The sequence below is a fragment of the Zerene cesonia genome, chromosome 16 (genome assembly GCF_012273895.1).
Source record: "Zerene cesonia ecotype Mississippi chromosome 16, Zerene_cesonia_1.1, whole genome shotgun sequence".
Classification (NCBI taxonomy): Eukaryota; Metazoa; Arthropoda; class Insecta; order Lepidoptera; family Pieridae; genus Zerene; species Zerene cesonia.
Window position 1 is genome coordinate 4,277,451 of NC_052117.1, and position 19,472 is coordinate 4,296,922.

The 19,472-nt window shown below is 31.1% G+C and overlaps 1 protein-coding gene across 2 annotated transcripts in view; it reads right to left on the reverse strand.

Moving 5' to 3' along the window:
- LOC119832781 overlaps positions 1-19,472 on the reverse strand; it is a 147,547-nt gene that overhangs the window by 16,178 nt on the left and 111,897 nt on the right. The window contains exon 5 of one of the 2 annotated variants that reach the window (XM_038356535.1): positions 16,147-16,200. The exons of the other annotated variant lie outside the window; for it this stretch is intronic. Within the exon in view, the coding sequence (XP_038212463.1) occupies positions 16,147-16,200 (54 nt within the window). The remainder of the gene's footprint in view (positions 1-16,146; positions 16,201-19,472) is intronic. 2 annotated transcript variants of the gene reach the window in all.

Below are 19,472 nucleotides of genomic sequence, written 5' to 3' on the forward strand. Positions count from 1 at the left end.
CACGACTGTAGATACCAGTTACTAACTGTTCAATTAGCAACACGGAGCATGCAATTAGGCGCACCGCACGGAGCCGCAAAAAGCTCCGCGTTTGGTATCGCACTTACGTTAGATAATCGCTAACACCGATTGCTGTATCGTAGACCCCCTCGCTCGTGCACCTTAATATCTCATTTTATATAATTACGGTGTCAATCTCGTTGACAATTTGGTTTTCGTAACGCGTTTATGTTGCCGAGATTTGGAAAACGTGTTTCAAATAATTATTATGGTACGTTACGAACGATGAAAACAATTAGAAATAAAACGTGATCCGTGTGGACTGAGATAATATTGGCTGTGAAATCTTACCTCTGAATGTTTGTCTTAAATATTCCCCATTCACATTGTTTTCGTAGAAACTTAATCTGTTTTTAAGATACCAATAGAACCGATAACGGTAATCTATTTAGTATGAAGATACGGTTATTTCGTATGTCTATTAAGATGTTAACAAAAAGTAAGAATGGCTTTTAGATTTGTAACGGTAGCGTTGGTTGCATAACAATGTATGGACCACCATAACTGGAACTAATCTTAAATACTTTTTATGAATTACACAAACTTTCGAAGATTTCTTAAATTTACTGACACTTTCTAATATCCTAAATTAATTGTTTTGCTGAATTTTTCCTTTGAATTATGGTCTTATCTATTGTTTGTTCAGAATTTTTTATTTAATACTAGCTGCGCCCCGCGGTTTCACCCGCGTAAGTCCGTATCCCGTAGGAATATCGGGATAAAAAATAGATGTTGGCCGATTCTCAGACCTACCCAATATGCTTACCAAATTTCAGAGGAATCGGTCAAGCCGTTTCGGAGGAGTATGGCAACGAAAACTGTGACACGAGAATTTTATATATATAGATTTAACATTTTACTCTTTTAAGAACGATACTAATATGTTTATTATTAATGCGAAAGTAACTACGTCTATCTATCTATTCTTCACGAAATACTCACAACGCACTGAACTAAATTGGATGAGATTTGACATAAACATGGATTTTAGTTTAAGCTAGCTATGCGGGAAAGCACCCGAAGCGCTCCTTTGTCTTCACGGGCGAAGCCGCGTCGGCTAGTTATCTATCCTATTTTCGCAAACTCAAATAGAATAAGAAAGATTACAACACACGAAAATTTAGAATGAGGCCGAATCTCAACCACTGCGAGTCTACTAGCAAAAATAAAACTAGACCACAAATCTTAGAGATAATCCGTACCTATGTCAACCCTAATTTTTTACTTCAAACGTTACGAAGCGTTAATCCTACACAAACAAAACTAAAAACATTCTTTCGTTTACTACTAACCTACTTTAAATCTAGGACTCATATATGGTATATAAGTTAATTAATGTAAATATGTATAAGTTTATTAAACATATTGATGATACAACGTGGGATGACACCAATTTTACAACCTTGTTCTATTATCTAATCTAAATATTTCTTTCTTTATTTTATTGATATCCGTAGCTCATTTTAAACATAACGAAAAAATAAGTAAAGAATTATTGATTTTTTACATAATAGATGTCCATAAATATAGTGTAATGCATTCATTTCTCATAAGATAATTTAAATGTTAATTTTCGCGACTATCGCAAATATATGGATAAAATAGATTAAAATAGTTTATTCTTTTTTGAATTAATCGCTATCCGCTGTGGGTGTTTTCACAAATACGCATGAAAAGCGGCAATAATAGTAAAAAAAATCGGATCGGTATTTGGAATTTGCGATTGAATTAATGCGAGTTTAGAACCGTGCAGAGTTCCTTCACACTACTATTGTTTGGCCGTGAAACAATTGTTATCGCAAATTGCGATCGCGCAGCCCGCGACGAATATTGACGCGGAAGAAATGTTAATTTATGCATTATATTTTTCACTTATTTACCTACTATTTGTCGATTTTTATGATAACTTTAATATCGAGAAATTTTACGTATTTAGGCACATAAAACTGAAACAGTACAAGAAATTCGATTACTGAGGTGGGATCACGGGTGGCCGAGAGACTAGGCGTTGCTACGGTTTGGCAAAAAGACGCGGGTTCGAATCCCGCCTCCTGATCAAATTTTTTGTATTCTTTCAAAATTTCACACCTTAATATTGTTTAATCCATTTTTATTTTGAAAGTTTATTGGTTTTTTATGCTTTATGTCAAACTTAGACACCTGCTAACCTTGGTAATTTTCGCTTTTTTTGGTGAAACAGTGACGATTGTTTACGCTAATTAATAAACAATGTTAATTTGTAAAGATAAGTTAGTCTTTGTTCAAAATAATAATATTGTTGAGAAATATCTCACAAGGACTAAAATATAATATAATGAGTGAACTATATCGCTTTGATATAAATAAACGATTTTAATGAAGTTTTATACCTGTATAATATCATAAATATTTCTATAGCCGTTTCACTTATGTCGTTTAAATTGAATTTGGTGTTTAATTAAACAGTTACTTAAGCAAACTTGTGTCAAACGTTATTAAATTTAACAATCACCGCTCGCTATATCGCTAGCGTATGTATTTATCCAAGTATTTATACATTCTCATTTACATAACTAGCTTGAGTTGGAGCGCGATTGATTTTGTAGGTACTGGACGCACTGGGTTATGTGGAAAAATAATTAACAGTTTTTGTGTCACAGACACGCAAGGGGCGATAAAAAGAAACACTGTTATCGATTTATAACGACTAATTTATATATAAAATGTATGACCTAGTATAATCTGAAAAAAATAGAATGCTTAATTTTGAAAAATAATTTAGAGATACCTATTTGCTTTTTCCTATCTAAAACATGTTCGGAAATGGCGAACGATTTCGTTAAAAATTGATGAATTGTAATGTCCATCAATGAAACAGAATAAATAAAGTTAAGTTAACAGAATAAAAGGAGTTAACTTTTAGAAGTTCGTACTTCATAAAATGAAAATATACTTTCTTGGGTCATTTTCTTCACATCCTTTTTTGTTTCTATTTTAATTAAAATACTATTATATTCATTTATCTTATAAATAATGTAAGCGGTTGCAAATATCTACATCTATTCAGTCTTCCATAGACAAGCTAGCCTAAACAGAAATAAAAAAATACATTACATGTTTACACACAACGTAATGGATTTTTTTAAAGATTTTACTTAAGAGAAGAAAATATCATAGTTAACGATTCCAACTGATTTTACATTAACGCATTGTATATCTTTATAGTTAATTGTTTATTATATGAATTTTATATCATATGATGTTTTTATGTGGCTATGATTGTTTATTGTTATGCACTATTAGCGAAGAATGACGTTTGTTGATTAGTTTTTAATAATGCTGGCCTTCCGCTCGCGCAGTTAACAGAAAAATAGATGTTCCTGTTCCAGTGGAATTAGGGATAAAAACTGTCCTGTCCTATCTCGTTTCTCGGGTCTTAAACTATCCTTGTACCAAATCGCATCCAAATCGGTTCAGTGGTTTAGGCGTAAAGGAGAGACAGTCCGACGTACACACAGTTACTTTCGCATTTAAAATATTAATAGGGATTCATATTACTTAGAGGAAACGTGTTTAAATATAATATTTGCATGATATAGCTGACTTTGTAATGATGTTATAGTTAATATTATTTGCTTATATATACCAGCAATGATAATTAATTTACGGTAGTGTTAGTTTTCATATTGTAGTAACCCTTGTCTTATAGATATAATAAATTTCGCAGAGAATAAGCAAGCCAAAACGGGTAATGAGTATTTTAATAAAAACGATTGGATTCTCTATATGGAATTGAGCAATGAAGCGTCATATTTTTTGCTACAAACGCGAAGCCTTAATCGATGTTTTATTCAATTCAATGTCAAATAATTGAAAACGATATTAATAAGTGACTAAAAGAGATATGTTTAGAGCAAAATGTGTATTTTTTGAGGCCTGATATCCTTTAAAAAGCGTGAGATCATGGTGAAATCTGCTGTTGTTTGACCATAAAAACATTCAGTCAATGACCGCAGATATGACGTAATTTTTTATAATGTATTTAGGAGATTGGGCGAATTACTACTCATAATTTTTGTCGTTTAATTGGATATTTTTTTAATTAGAAAGGGTAGCAACGGTTTTGATTTAAAATACATGGAACACTATGATATATAAACTATTTTATTTAAGAATTCAAATAAATTGAGAAAAAGAACTACACACGTAGTTTCTTTTCTAATAAAAGAAGTTTAACGTTATTAATCATCACATAATTTACATTTCGTTAATAAGACTTAAAATCCAAATTGTTATTGCAATAAATAATTAAACTTATAAAAAATGTATGATACGATACTTACGATTATTATTGAAAATTTGTTTTGAACATACATAGAAACACGTCTGTTTAAGATTCATTGAATTCAAATTCTACCAAGAATTCAAAACAACTTATTGAATAATGTACTTCCCGCCATTTTTTATAAAATCATCGCGTTTATTTTTTGCATTCATACTAGAGTCAAAGAGCGTATTTGTGAGGTCGTCGTCCTCGGATAGACGCGATGGATTCATTATTATTTTTTTTTTCCATTTTTTCGCCGCTCTCGTGCATTACCCCCGTCTTCCAGTTAAGTTCCATAGATAATAAAGGGTACAGATTAAAAATGCTCTCGGAGTACGTGTAGACTGATGTGTGAATAAAAGTATTTGGCACTGGGTCAAGTTTGCGTTTTTATTACCGTCGCAAAATATACTGAAAGGTCGATTAATTACACGCGATGGTACTTCGTATAATAAATACGTTATAGAATAGTGGATAAGTTATTGCGTTGAACTGTGTTATATTTTTAAAAGTTATTTATCATAACGCATGAGACGTAAATCCCCTTATTAACATAATGTGTTGATATATTTCACTGCTACTGTATGTTAGCAATAAATTAACCAGGGAAAAGTGTTTATTTTAATTATGGTGAATTAAAGTAAAATATAGTTTTTCGTAGTAAAAGAAAAATATTGATTAAATAAATTATAAAATAAAAGATCAATAACGTATAGGTATACAAAGGCTATTACAAACACTAACATAAAACTACATGTTTTTATCCGTACTAAATATGTATTACAAATGTGAAAGTAACAATAAGCGTCAGTTTGTCTGTCACTTCTTCACGAATAAACCACTGAACCTATTTGGGTGAAAGTAGGTTCAGCGATAATTTTAGAACCGATAAAATATAGTTTAGAATGATGTGGGGAAAAACATGATTTTCCTTTGACTACGCAGGTGAAGCCGCGTGCGGCATGCTAGTTAGATTCATAAATACATATATAAATATGTAAGATTTAATTCACATATTTTTAAAGCACAGACTAGTTTTATAAAAAGGTAATAAATGTCGTCATTTGTCTATCAAACCGTTATAAATGTCATAATAGCATAGGTGGTAGCCGAACGGCGGCACAAACTTGTAGCAAGCTTGTTTTAGACGTTCGCTTACGGCGGGGATTTGGACAACTCGGACGGATAATGCGGTCGACGTTTAGTTGATAATTAGTTTTTGCTGTTCAGGTGGAAGCTTTTATGGATTATTCAATAAGTTTTGCTCAGTTTCAAAGTGGAATTACCCTGAAATACTGTTAAATTATTTATATATTTTGAGTAAAAAACTCACTATTAGAAGGATACTTCTACTAGGTATAGTAGCAATACGTTTTGAAACCAGTCGTCTTTTTACTATAACGATTGATCAATAAGAAATAATTAGATAAAATGGCTAATTTTTCAAACTTGTAAGCACTTACATTTATACAGGAAAATCAAAAGAACAAATCTGAATATGATTTCAAACCAACTGCTTCACATCAGCCGCTCCGAAAATTTAGCATTTTCCGCAAACGATAAATATTGGTTCAAACGAAATAACAACAAATGAGCTTATCAAAAACTTGTTTCACTACAAATAAAACGCTCGGCATTGTTGATGCAATTTACAGCGAAGTGTAGCTAGGTACATAAATAAAGTTAATTGTATCGTCAGCAGCATCGCTCGCACCCCTGTGACCTTGAACGAGCGAAGGGTTGGCCCCTCCAACCACAGATTACATATAAAGTGAAATATAGAATGGTACAGATTATACTCGAGCCATAGTTAATATCAGATATCTTGGACATGATGTTAAAGCAAGCTCGTAAGTTTTTTTAATTTTCTTTGCAGATTGTAAATGCAACTGTAACTTAGTCTTTTAATCTTTTCAATTCTAAGCCGACTAAGAATAATTTTTGTTTAAGGAATAATAATTCGTTTGTATGCATTTCAATAAACTAAAGAGCAAACAGGGAGTAAGAATTAGTTATATTAAATTACAGTGGACGGTTCTAAATTTATTCGATGTGTGTGTGTTTATGTAATTTAAATATTGCAGAAGTCTTAGACATTATGTTTGTATCTTTTTAACTTCATACTTTTTCTTACTACACATTTGTATGATAATGTGATTGAAATACCAAATACATATCATAATTCCATAGACCAATTTAAACGCTATTTAAAAATCGAAGCGACGTTTATGAATACGAAAATGTCGGAGGGTGCTTTTAATGAGCCACAAAGGGTGTTCAACGGTGACGTAATAAACCAATAGATGATGTCACTGAGTATAAATACCATAAAACAGACTAAAACTTTATCTCAGTTATTTTATACAAAACTTGTATTATTTATTATCATTTTATTATTCGCTGTAATTTTTAAATCAAGGCCGATAATAACGATAAGATAAACAAATGTACAGTTTTCTCATAAATTAATAATAGACATAGGTATCAGATGTATGATATTGTACAGATAAAATGAATGCAGATTTACCTTGTTGAAAGAGCAATAAAATTCTAAATTCACAGTTTTTATCTTTTTGTGTACATACAAAGTTCTGCGAAATTAAAGTGTGAAGTTCAGTTAGTATAAATGAAAGTCGAATGAGATTTAGCTTCAAACGTTAGTGTGGATGAAGGAGGATAGTTTCGAGTCGCAGTTTATTCGCTCGCTAGGAAACATCTAGAATATATTGCCAATACGGTCAAATTTTTCATGGCTTGATATTGTGCTATGAATAAAGGATTTTTGAAGCCAAAATACGAAAAGTTTTCGAATATATCCGTAGACAAGTATAAATCAGAGAACTAAAACAAATGCTTTTATTCTTGGTTTAAATGAATAAAAGTCATCACACAGCAATTAGGGTCCTATTTATTAATAATTGTCACAAAGATATTTTTATTAAAAATAATTAATTATAATTACAATAAAAATATCTTTATCACAACACATACTAAACTACAATCTACAAATCTACAAGATCATTTTCAATCGATTATTATATGGGTTACAGATCGATTTTAAATAAAGAATCACAAAGGGAAACAAGCCTCGAAATTGGTTTATGCTGAAAAAACGTTGAAAACAGGCCAGACTCGTCAACTGGCAGGCGAAATGAGATCTTGAAATGCGGTCGGCGCGTCCTACTTCGGAGGGCATGATTATGCTTATAAGCTTTTTAATAAATTAGGGACTCAATACTTACAATTGTTCTTCCATTTGTTGAAAAACATCTTGTATTTAAAGCGTCTGCATTTCATAAAAGACGATCATTTTTTACATGATCTATTCCATTCGACTTAGAAGATAGACGTTTATAAACACGCGTAGTTGTAATGGTTTTGTAGCATTGCAATAACATGAGTCACGTTTTAAATTTTAAGATACTTTCCAATTTATTTATAATTTTTCTATATATGATAATAGAAACGAAAATCGCTGCTTTTTTTTGGGCTTATTAAGTAATGATTCCTTTCAAGTCAATGATTTAACTCCCGATGCTAAATAGAAGTTAAAATTATAGCATATAAGTTCCACGTCGTTATCTGACAAAACACTCTAAATATGGGAATCAAATAAAAAGGTTTGACTATAAAAACACCGAGACAAATTTCAAATGCAAGATGTCAGAAAACGCAAGAAGTCAGGTATTGCTACATTTAATTTTATGGTTTATCATTTATTAATTATCTACTTAAATATTGTGTTGTGCATTCTTTGAGGAAAAGTTATATAGCATAATTAATTAAACACCACGATATTCAAGCTAAGGGGAAATGACCAACAATTTCCGATTTCTTTTGATATTTGAGTTCGTATTGCATTTAGCCTTGAAGTTTTTGTCAATCTTACACTTGTTCAAATACGCGTTGCCTTCATCAACTTGTTTAATATTTGCGTACATTGCCATTTTTATTATTTTAACCTAAACTTAGAACTGCGTGCTAGTAACGTATTTTGCAATTCCTTTTATTGAGTTCTCAATTGGGCTTAATGCATATTCTTAGTGTCTGTTAAAATTTAACAGCTTCATTTAAATTTTTTAAGCAATAAACATACTATGCTTTGGGAAAAGAATTATAAGTCATTAACTAATTTAAATATTACATGAACTGAGCTGAATGTGGAGCAAGTACAAAAAAATCTGTTTCATTACGATTTAATTGTACACTATCTGTAAGATTGATACGAATTAGGTAATTACTATTATCAAGGCTACTTCGCATTCTTTTAATCGCAGTAAAACTTTTATTGCCTTTTATACAAAAAGCAGAAACGTCTAAAGACTTCATGATTTTACCATTGATTTCATTCGCGATACTAAAATTTTAAAGGAATATACAAAAAATTACAACGAAATTTTAAAAGTAAAGACATGAAATTACTTAATAAATTTTCCCTCATACTCAAGTAAATATTTATACAAAGTTTGCCTCGTTAATAGAATATCCAAGAATAAGATACTTTGTGCTTATAATATGTCAAGTTCGTGACTACGCCACAGTTTAAGTCCTACGAACCCACAATTACTTAGCCAAATGTATGTAGTGGGTAAATAAAGTGGGTTAATATATCTCCTCCGAAGACATAGAGTGCGGTCGAAGATTATTAAGGTTGTTAGAAGGTCAGCGATCTCTAGCTGTATCTGTGTTAATGGAACAATAGCCATCGAAATCAGATATTTCCATTCCTATATATAATTAAATGTTGGAATGTCGCAATGAGAAATTATGTTTCCTTGTTCCTCAGTTGGGAAGTAAACAGACTTTATTAAATATTTAAGGTCTATCTATCTCAAGTCATTTGAAAAAAATTAAAAGGATTTTAATGTCATAATTCAATTGCACCATTATTAAGCTAATATTTGTATATTAAGCAGGTATTGCACAAATATAATTCATTGCGAACCTTTCAAAATCATTTACATACATTCATATAATTTGCCTGAATGGAAATTCTCATATTGTTGTATGATTTTCCTTTTTTCAGACCTAATACTTTTTAAATTTCTCACTGTATAACCGTTTCGAATCTTCACGTATAAAATCAAAACTATAAAATACAATAATTCCGCATTTCAACTCCTACCTTATGGAGCTAATAAATGTCTAACTAAGATAATTAATAAGTCCCTTACATTCCAATTGATTAATAAACTATTTTATGGCATAAATCACTTAGTATAGAAGTTTTGTTTTAACTTTTTGCAGTAATTTAATTTTATATAGAGCTTTATTTCACAGATTAAAAATCACTTATCTCTAACAAACCCGTACCTAACCTTGTAAGGGTAATCGAGCCGATAAATTTTTATGCGATAAACGTAATTACATTTCATTTAGAGCTTATAAAGTAGACACCAAAAGGATACAGCGTTGTACAATATATCATATAATATTGATGGATAATTTTGTATTTCAAACTAAATTACGTTCATAATTCTATCGGCATCTTAGCTTTACCATACGTGGCGTTTACATAAACACGACAAGTTGAATGGGAGCTTAATAATTTACTGGGCACATATTGTGAGTCTCCTTGAACTAGAATTCCGGACCACAGACTGATAAGCGGTCTAGATACATATTATAGGCTAGTTATTTTATACCGCTATGATATATAGTGACATTTCTTGTTGTTTTATAGCGATTTAATTTACGTTGAAATTTATTGTTGACATATACAATGTAATTAAAGTAACTTGAAACGAGACATATTTAACTGTCGTGGATATATATTTAATTGTAGGGAAGATCATTCTAAAAATTTGTGTTTATACCATACACAAACACTTACTACATTTATAGGCATAAGCTGTGTGTCATGGTTAGTATTTTATAGAGCATTTTAGTAGCGGTTTAGTACTGAAGTATGCGGAAGCCTAGATTTGATGCGCCTATGCAAGTAAGGAAGCTAAAACTATATATTAAATGCTCTACTGGACAATTTTAATAAAATGTCATCACGTCCTTACGTCATTACGTCGACAGCTAGTGAGTATTTCACGTCATGTACCATCAGGCGACGCTATAAAAAAGTATTATAAATTCAAAACGAGTGTCGAAGTGCCAAATACTTATGGGCCGTGAATTTAAAATCGCCCCGGTGATCTTTGTGTGTTATTAAATTAAATTTTAGTGTCAACCTTGACTTGTGTTTAAGCGAAAAATATCAGTTATCATGTCTTGGATACATGTTTTTTTCAAATACGATGACAATTATTATTTTAAAGTTTTTTTTTATATAAAATTGTAACTATTTTAACATAAGGTTTCTTTCGATTTACTTCACGTAATATTTACTACAAAGATGTACTATTTAATAAACAACCTGCAAAACTAACAGCGTGTTTTCAAAACATATATTTATATTATAAACATCGTGATCATTTCCGAAGTCCAGCTGATATTGCACCGATATCAATATTATCGCGGTAAAATTTCACAATAATAATTAATATAGCAGTGATATGAATTAATTGTTTTGTTTGAATTTGGTTTTACGTATCATAAACGTTTATCAGTGCAAAAATGTTATTTGACTATTGTTAAAAATTATGTACATTCACAGTGCAATTACTGTATATACTATATTGATGTACAATTGTAATTTGATCCTTAAATTGCATGTTTGTATGATTTATTGTTATAAATAATGTAAAAAACATAATGCAGTTAGCGTAGACTCAGCTAAATTTTTATTTTATGAGCATTCAATAAGCATACAAAAACTTATATTGTAAAACAAAAAACATATTCAATTACAGTAATTATTATTTCAAAAAAGGAACGTAATATATTTAGAATAAAAAGAACAATCTGCAAGAAGGTTTCATATAAGTCAGAATGATTAACCTCAACAAGTCTGATAAGCGAGCGATACAATAAACCGGCGATGTAGCATTACCACGCGGTTAACTCTGTTAGCACATTGTAAACGCCTTTGATTTATAAATATGTACATCAAGTAGATAATGCCGCGGTTTCTGTTCATGTTCGTCTATTTCCTTTTAAGTAGGGAAGCGAGTTTTAATAATAATAATTTGACCTGAATTTCTGTGTGTAATACAACCTACTATTATTTTATGATAACTGTTTAGTAATCATGAAAGTCGTTTGATAAGTGATAACTCATATTTATTTTTATTCCATTAATTAAAGGTTTTTACTGTTAATAATAATGTTTTATTTAAAATATGAGTTTGTATAAAACAATAAAATAGTTATTCTCAAGAGTTTACTCCATTTTCAACGCAATATACTACTGATCAATGAAAAAGTAGTAATAGATAAATTAATTCAAAATAGGTTTCTGTATTACAACTAGAGTTTAATAAAACTGTTATTTTACACAGGATTACTATCAGGATTCGAAGAAATTTACATTTCAAATTATTGTTCCAATCAATTTACTATCGATATTCGAAAAGCTTCAAAGACGGCTACAAAACAATATCAGTAGCTAATAATAGATCCAGTGAAACCAAAATATCGCGTCCTTAGAGCCGCAAAGTCGTAACAATTGTTATTAATTCGTGTAAACATTTCATAAGTAGGTACATTTGGTTAAGCTGTAAAACGTTTAACTAATGTTTATTGGCCGAAACAACAGGAACAGTTGTTGTTTTACTATTTTTATAACGTTCTTCCATGTATTTAATGTTTGTGGTAAAAATACGCGGAGTCGGTTAAATGTCAATTGAAACTCAGTCTACGAGTATAGTAATTTGATAAAAATATTTATACACATATATCGTCTTGAATATAGATAATATAATAACATTTATTTAATACATTTAGTCTCCAACTTGAGTCTGATGAAATTCGATGTAATAATGATTGTGCATAATAGTCGAAATAGAACTTATGAATATTAGATTTCTAATGATGTTATTAATCATCTTACAACAAAATTATATTGCTATCCGTATTGAATATAAATAAATAAAGTAATTTTATTATTTCTTAATCAATAGATAATGTTGCAAGAAAATAAATAGTAACGACAATCAAACCAAATATCAATAAATTACCTTGAATTTTGATATGATTTATTGAATATTCTAAGCTTAATTTTCATTATTTATTGATGTCAATCTATTTAGTAATTTTAACATAAATTACAATATTTATAAGTCCAATTATCAAATAGGTCAAATAACGCTGAAACACGTCTCAAGGCCACGTTGATTCAAATAAAATATATATCGATTTTAAAAGTCGCCAAAACACGTGCTTATATACATACAAAAATAAATCCGTGTCTAAACACGTGTGCACGGATCACAAATCACAAGTAACGTATCGACTTACTTGCGTAGAGCTTTTTCCAATACATCACTAGCCACTAGGTACTAATGATAGGAGTTGTCACTCGTCCCACGGGCGCCTGGACAATAATTCGTAAGAGTAGCAATTGGTTATCATCACATACTGCGCATATCACGATACGTCAGAGATACACTCGAGGTCGGAACTGCCTTTCGCGAGGTCTCAACACCGACCTTCGCAAAAATTAGCGCGATTTACATAACGCACTGTATTTACATTATCTTGGAAGGCTTGGATATTGATAATGTGCTTAAAGATAACAAACCGTGAGATCACAGTTCACACAAAAATAAGGAAACGAATAAATTATGACAATGTAATTTTGACCTTGCGAATTCGTATCTACATCCGACTGCGCCACTAGTCGAAATACGTTAATTACAGATTCAGAATTCAGAACGGACTTTTAAATGTATATATTCAAATTAATGACGAAACAGTCGATTCGGGTCAAGAATGCTTATAAAGACAAAAGTGAATTAGTTAATAGGTTGACGAAAACGTTAAAAATTATAACAGCTCGATTTGGTGTCACCAATTGTTTGACCTGAATATAACCGTATTAAATAATAAATCTTTTATAAGTGGCCCAAATTCGGTGAACCACTTTTATCGTCAGTATGAATAATTCATATAGATAAGATACAAAACAAATATATCTGCGTAAAATATGGACGGCTGTTACATGCGAATACAGTGCGTTTCCTAACCTATCCATTTGCCGTAAGTATTGGTAGGGAGATAAAATATTTTCTTTCCTGGCATTTATAGATAAAAAATGTACGTATTCTATTTCATAAAAGAACTATCAAATACTTTATTGCCTCACAGCAAAAGCATTTCGTTTACAAAAATGAAAACTTCGTTCACAGCAATTTTCGACTTCTATTCACAAACTCCCACGTGGTCCGTTTTGATTAACCTATCTATCGGTCGCTTTTATTCCCTGACGCAAATCACACCTACGTTTAAATCCCTATCCAGAAATAAAAACGACATGCTGATTATGCGCTTGAAGACAAAACAACAAACACATTAGTCATCGAGACTAATAAGATAACAGGTGGGAAAGTAGGTGTAGCTAATTAGTGAAAATGGATTTGTAAATACCTACAATTATGCTAATAATTCAATTGTGTGTGAAAGTAAGTAGGAAAACAAAACTGGGGTGAATTGGGAATGGGATAAAGAATACATATGCGGGTCGCGATTCATGAACGATTAATTCTAGAAAATTCATCATTGTTAGATATATCCGCTGCGTAAATATTTGTACGTAAAAAGGTTTAATGAATAAGCATTAAAAAAATAGCTGTAAAACTTCAAGGCTATAAAACAAATAGGCACACACAAAAAAATTTATGATAATTTTTCAATGCCTTTTCTAACAGTAGATTTGTTATTTACAAAAATAATTTATAAGCAGGAAGTTATGAATTTTAAGGACTACTGTTGAAAGGTCAAAAAGTGTATTTAAGTATGCTAACAGTTTATTTATTTTATTTACATGGCGAGGTGATTGATACTAACAATGACATGTAAACTATTATAATCTTTCTTGCAGTAAAACTGTGCAAGTTTTATTAGAAAATTGAAAATAAGCTTAAACGTCTCATAAATAAAAATATTCACCGAGCATAAGATTTATTGTTTAAAGAACCGCGGTTATGGAAACGGAAGTAGATAAATAATAGGTACTGTTTAAAATACAACTTTTTATTCATTCAGCAGATGCTTTTAAAACTATATGTATGAATATGATTTCATCAATACTCGCATCTGATTTCACATTCTTACCGTGGTTTAATCACATTCAAATATTTACAATGTATTCAATTGTTATCGAGGTGTTTTACATAAAAAAACAAGTAATTAAAGTGACTTAAAGTGTTGAGGTTTTAAGAACAAATTACACGAATTCCCACTAAACATGGAAGTAAAATGAAGCTTTTAAAGCTTTAGTGTACATTTCCGAGCTCTTTGCAGGCTCTCGTAAAATCGAAAACCGAATCGAGTGACGAAATTTAATTGGCGTCAAGAGTTGAAGCCGAGCAATTAGTTAACGGGGATTATTGGGCCAACGTTAATGACATTATTATACAAAGCCGACTCCATCTCGATTGAGATGTAACGCGATATGTTTTGGAGGTAACTCGAGCTTAAAACGTTATATTAGCAGGTTTACACTCCTGGATCGCGGTATATTTAGATACGTTTAACATTATATTTTTTCCCTATAAGCTCTTTCCACAATACTATTGTAAACGTTACAGATGGTTTCTTAATACTAGATATCAATGCATTTTACACACATGTTTTAGAATAAATAACATGCACGTTATATGCATTTTTGTGCTATTCCAACGAAACTTGTATGTAACAAACGTGAGATGTGTGAGAGACTGTGTGAGAATAATGAGTATCTACACTATATCCCACTAATATTATACATGCGAAAGTTTGTAAGGATGTGTGTGCGTTTGTTGCTCTTTCACGCAAAAACTACTGAACCGATTGCAATGAAATTTGGTACGTAGACAGTTGGATAACTGGAATAACATAAAGTCTACTTTTTATCCCGATATTCATACGGGATACGGACTTACGCGGATGAAACCGCAGGGCGCAGCTAGTTATAGATATGTTGCGAATAACTTTTTCACGCTTTACAAATTCAAGTAGCCGTTGTAGATGCTCTTTAAATTTTGTCATAATTTATATTGTATCGTCATAATGAATAATAAACAAAGCACCGCTAACCGACGTAAGTATTACAAAAAAGATCTTCCTCAATGCATTATTCAGTAAGCAATGTTCCCACACTTTAAAGCGTACGCTCTGAATAAGTAACTATAAGGGTGAAATGTTTATAGGACGCTTTTTGAATTCACGTAATAATATGGGAGCGATGCGGGCGGGCGACCCTGCGACCTACTGCCCACTTCATTACTGCTGGATTCAATTGGACAAAGGAACGACTAATATAATTACGTTAGTCGTTCAGCGTCTATGAACATGTTTCGTCTAACGAGGAACGCTCATAATTTGATATGTGTCCTAGTTTCTGTGAAGCACTGGTTTGATTTTATAAGTTTTATGAACACTTGTAGAATTATGAATGGCCATGATACACTCGTATTTACAAATTTTATTAATGTGTAAGTTGTTTTCTTATTTCTGTTGGCTGTTATTAATTAAAAAAAAAAACTACAAAACATGGATTTACATGGAAAAATTTCGCTTGAAACATTGGTTTCTTATTTAAATACTACTTTAAATTTCTATTTAAACCAGATAAACACAATCTGTAAGTACTATCCGTTTTTGATATTGAATACCATTGTTCCATACAATAACTCGATGCATGGTATATAGACATATTAAGGGGAGGTAATTGGTGCATATTGACTCACCGTAAGGTACACGAGGCATGGGATCACATAAAGTGCACGTTGCGGTCGGCTTACCTGGAACAAACATGTACTTGGTTACTCTAAAATCCCGTTACAACCATTAAGATATAACTGTTCTAGTATAAGTAGATAACATTTTATTATCCTGCGCGTTAATGTAGCTTTTATCGCTATTTAAAACACTCGATTTTATGCGCATTAACAATCGGTATTTTATCATTTACGTTCGCCTTGTTCAGTGATTGTAAAATAAACCATGAAACATCAAGAAATTCATCGATATCCTATGTCTTATTGAACGATTGTATGAAATAATCGTGATTATAATATTTTAAGCTGGCAACCGTTGTAACGTATACATGTGCTTATAATATATTCCTTTAATTGTACGTATTTTATGGAGACGCAAAGAAATAAGTTCACAGTACACCTGAAGCATTGCAGGTGCTTTGCTAGCCTTAAGGGGAGACAAACTCGTCTTTTTAAGAATCCTTAACTGAATGTTATATTAAATGAATATTAAATACAAAAGAATTAAAAAGATTACTATAGATAAATTACATTTTAATGCACTCCTACGAAATATTCTTAATTTTTTGCCGCTGTGGATTTGACCATATTAATTATCTACAATTTTTTAAAACAGTAAGTTAACAAAATGAATCACAATTTTCATTCAATCCTCAATAGATATCAGTATAACTTACTTGTTAAACACACGCTATCAACTGGGCGGATATCAGATATCACGTTCCCATAGCCATTTTGAAGGAATACCATAAAACATTGTTCGCAAGCGTCGAACCAAAATTATTACGTTATTCATATATCAATGATATCAATCCTCAATAAATGCGATGCGCGCAAATGAACGTTGTTATTGTCAATAAATAAATAATTCAGCGGTATCGTTCAGTTCATATGAATAACGAATTGACACCTCTAGGCGTTTTGCTTTACCGAATTGATTTTATTAAAGGTGTTTTTACATTATTTAGGTTTTATGAGACCAATAATGTTATGCACGGATTTTTGTGACTTTATTTATATAATTGTTCTGTCAATTCATATTTCAACAATTTTTTTTTGTAAATTATATATTTAAGAAAATATGACTTTTTATCAATTCCTACATGAGTCTTCAATAAAATTAATTTCAGCAATCACAGCATACAAATACTTATATAATAAACAAGTTGCTTGTTATATAAAGATCAAATGACAATATGCGAAGTGCTCGAAAAGTCCTTTCTATTGTTTAACGAAATTGCATGCTTTGAAGCGTGCAAGTCCCTTAAAAGCATTGAACTTATTGAAAACTACCAGTACTTTGTGAAAGTTAAATGAATCAATCGTTTGTTTACGCACCACTGGTAGGGGTCAAAGGTCATTTTGTGCTACGAACTATTTTACAATTTCACAGTAATACTACAAGTGAGATTGGATTCATTCATATAATAGCTATTTCTGTTCTTATAAAGTATAGATAGCTTGTACACATATAATACAAAATTCATTAGTAATTACAGATAAAGTCTTACAAAAAGTTACATCCTGATAATTAAGTTTTATCTGTTACTGCAACGATTCACTCGAGTTGAAGTTTTCCAGTTAAACATAACAATTGTTAGTTATAGTTATAACATTGTTTTCGTAAAAATAAACTGCCTAACCTAATGCCCTCGAAACTTTAAATGCTCAGCTAGTTTTAACAAACTTGTTCGTTAAATGCTTTACTTAAGTAGTCGTTGAGAAATGAAGCTTCCTTTACTGTATTATATATTCATATAATGTATCGCAACTGAAATAAATGAACCGCGAAACTATTGAAAATATCATTTCTAATTGATATAGCACATGAACTAACAAATTCGAAGTTAGACAGCGCTCGAATCTGTGCCAATTTCAATATCCTTGTACATTATTTGGTGACCAAGCATTATTATCATCTCATACATTTACATACAATGTCACGATGTTAGTTATCATACTCCTCTGAAACGGCTGAACTAATTATCATGAATTTTGTGTGCATTTTGGATAGATGTGAATGAGCCAACATAAATTTTTCATATCCCTAAATAATAGGAGTAATTTACAACAAACTTTGCCAGGTCATCTGGTATACATATTGTCTGTAGTAACTTCACTTGTATATATAAAGATAAGATTATTACTGGTTTTTTTAAACATTATTCTGTTTTGTTTTCATTGATTGGAACGAATGACTAATCTGTGGAGGAGGGATCAGAGGGCCGCGCTTTACTGCCTCTTGTTTGAGTAACTTTTTATATTGCACGGACATAAACACCTCGGACTTTACGGAGGGTTACTTTCTATGAATAGTATGAATAATTTAGTGGCTATTATTATTTAGAAGAATTCTGATAAAGTGTTTGGTGTAATGTGTGTGTGTGTGTGTGTGTGTGTGTGTGTGTGTGTGTGCGTGTGCGTGTGTGTGTACTCTGGACTTAAAATTTTACAGATCGCGAATTAATTTGAAGTTGACCAATGAAACTTTATCTCAATGCAAAGAATGCAACATTAATAATAAATTAAAGCACCAATGTAATATGTCAAGTGTAGTTAACGTTTAGTAATATAGTATAAAAGATAAGAAGACGATTGGAGAAAATAAAGGTATAAATATACTTATTCTATAACATTTGTTTTCTTCCGTTGCAATGTTGTGAAAATTATCTCTATTTATTACATACTAGCTGTTCGTCCCGGCTTCGCCCTTGAGACGTATATAAACTGTTACTCAGTGAAGTTGCAGATTTCTAATGGTGAAAGAATTTTTGAAAATGGTCTATTGGTTTTTGCGTGGATACGTTATAAACATACAAAATACAAAAGTTTATTCTGTATAATATTAATATGGAAATGTCTTATGCGCCTTAAAACCTTATTACGCGCATGACCGCGATGTAATAAGGACACAAAACCTATCAATTATTATTAATCAAAGGAAATGTAATGTAGCTTACGATAAAAATGTCGCTAATTTCTTTTATTATATTTACATAATATCGCTTCACTTATCTTTCCTAATTGGAATTAGATAAGGAGTGTTGATAAGAAAGTGTGTTTTGAATACATACTTCTACATTGCGTACATATGTAGGCAGGCAAATAGCACAAATAAAAGCACATTATGAAACGTTATTTTTTACTTTTATGCCCTCATATTACGAATAGAATATAAACAGAAATATACACCAGTCCCATAAATACATTCAAATCCTCTTTATATAATGCAACGACTTTGTTTAATTTAGTTTTTATTCAACGAGTGAAATATCTGAGCGGCGGCACTAGCCTGG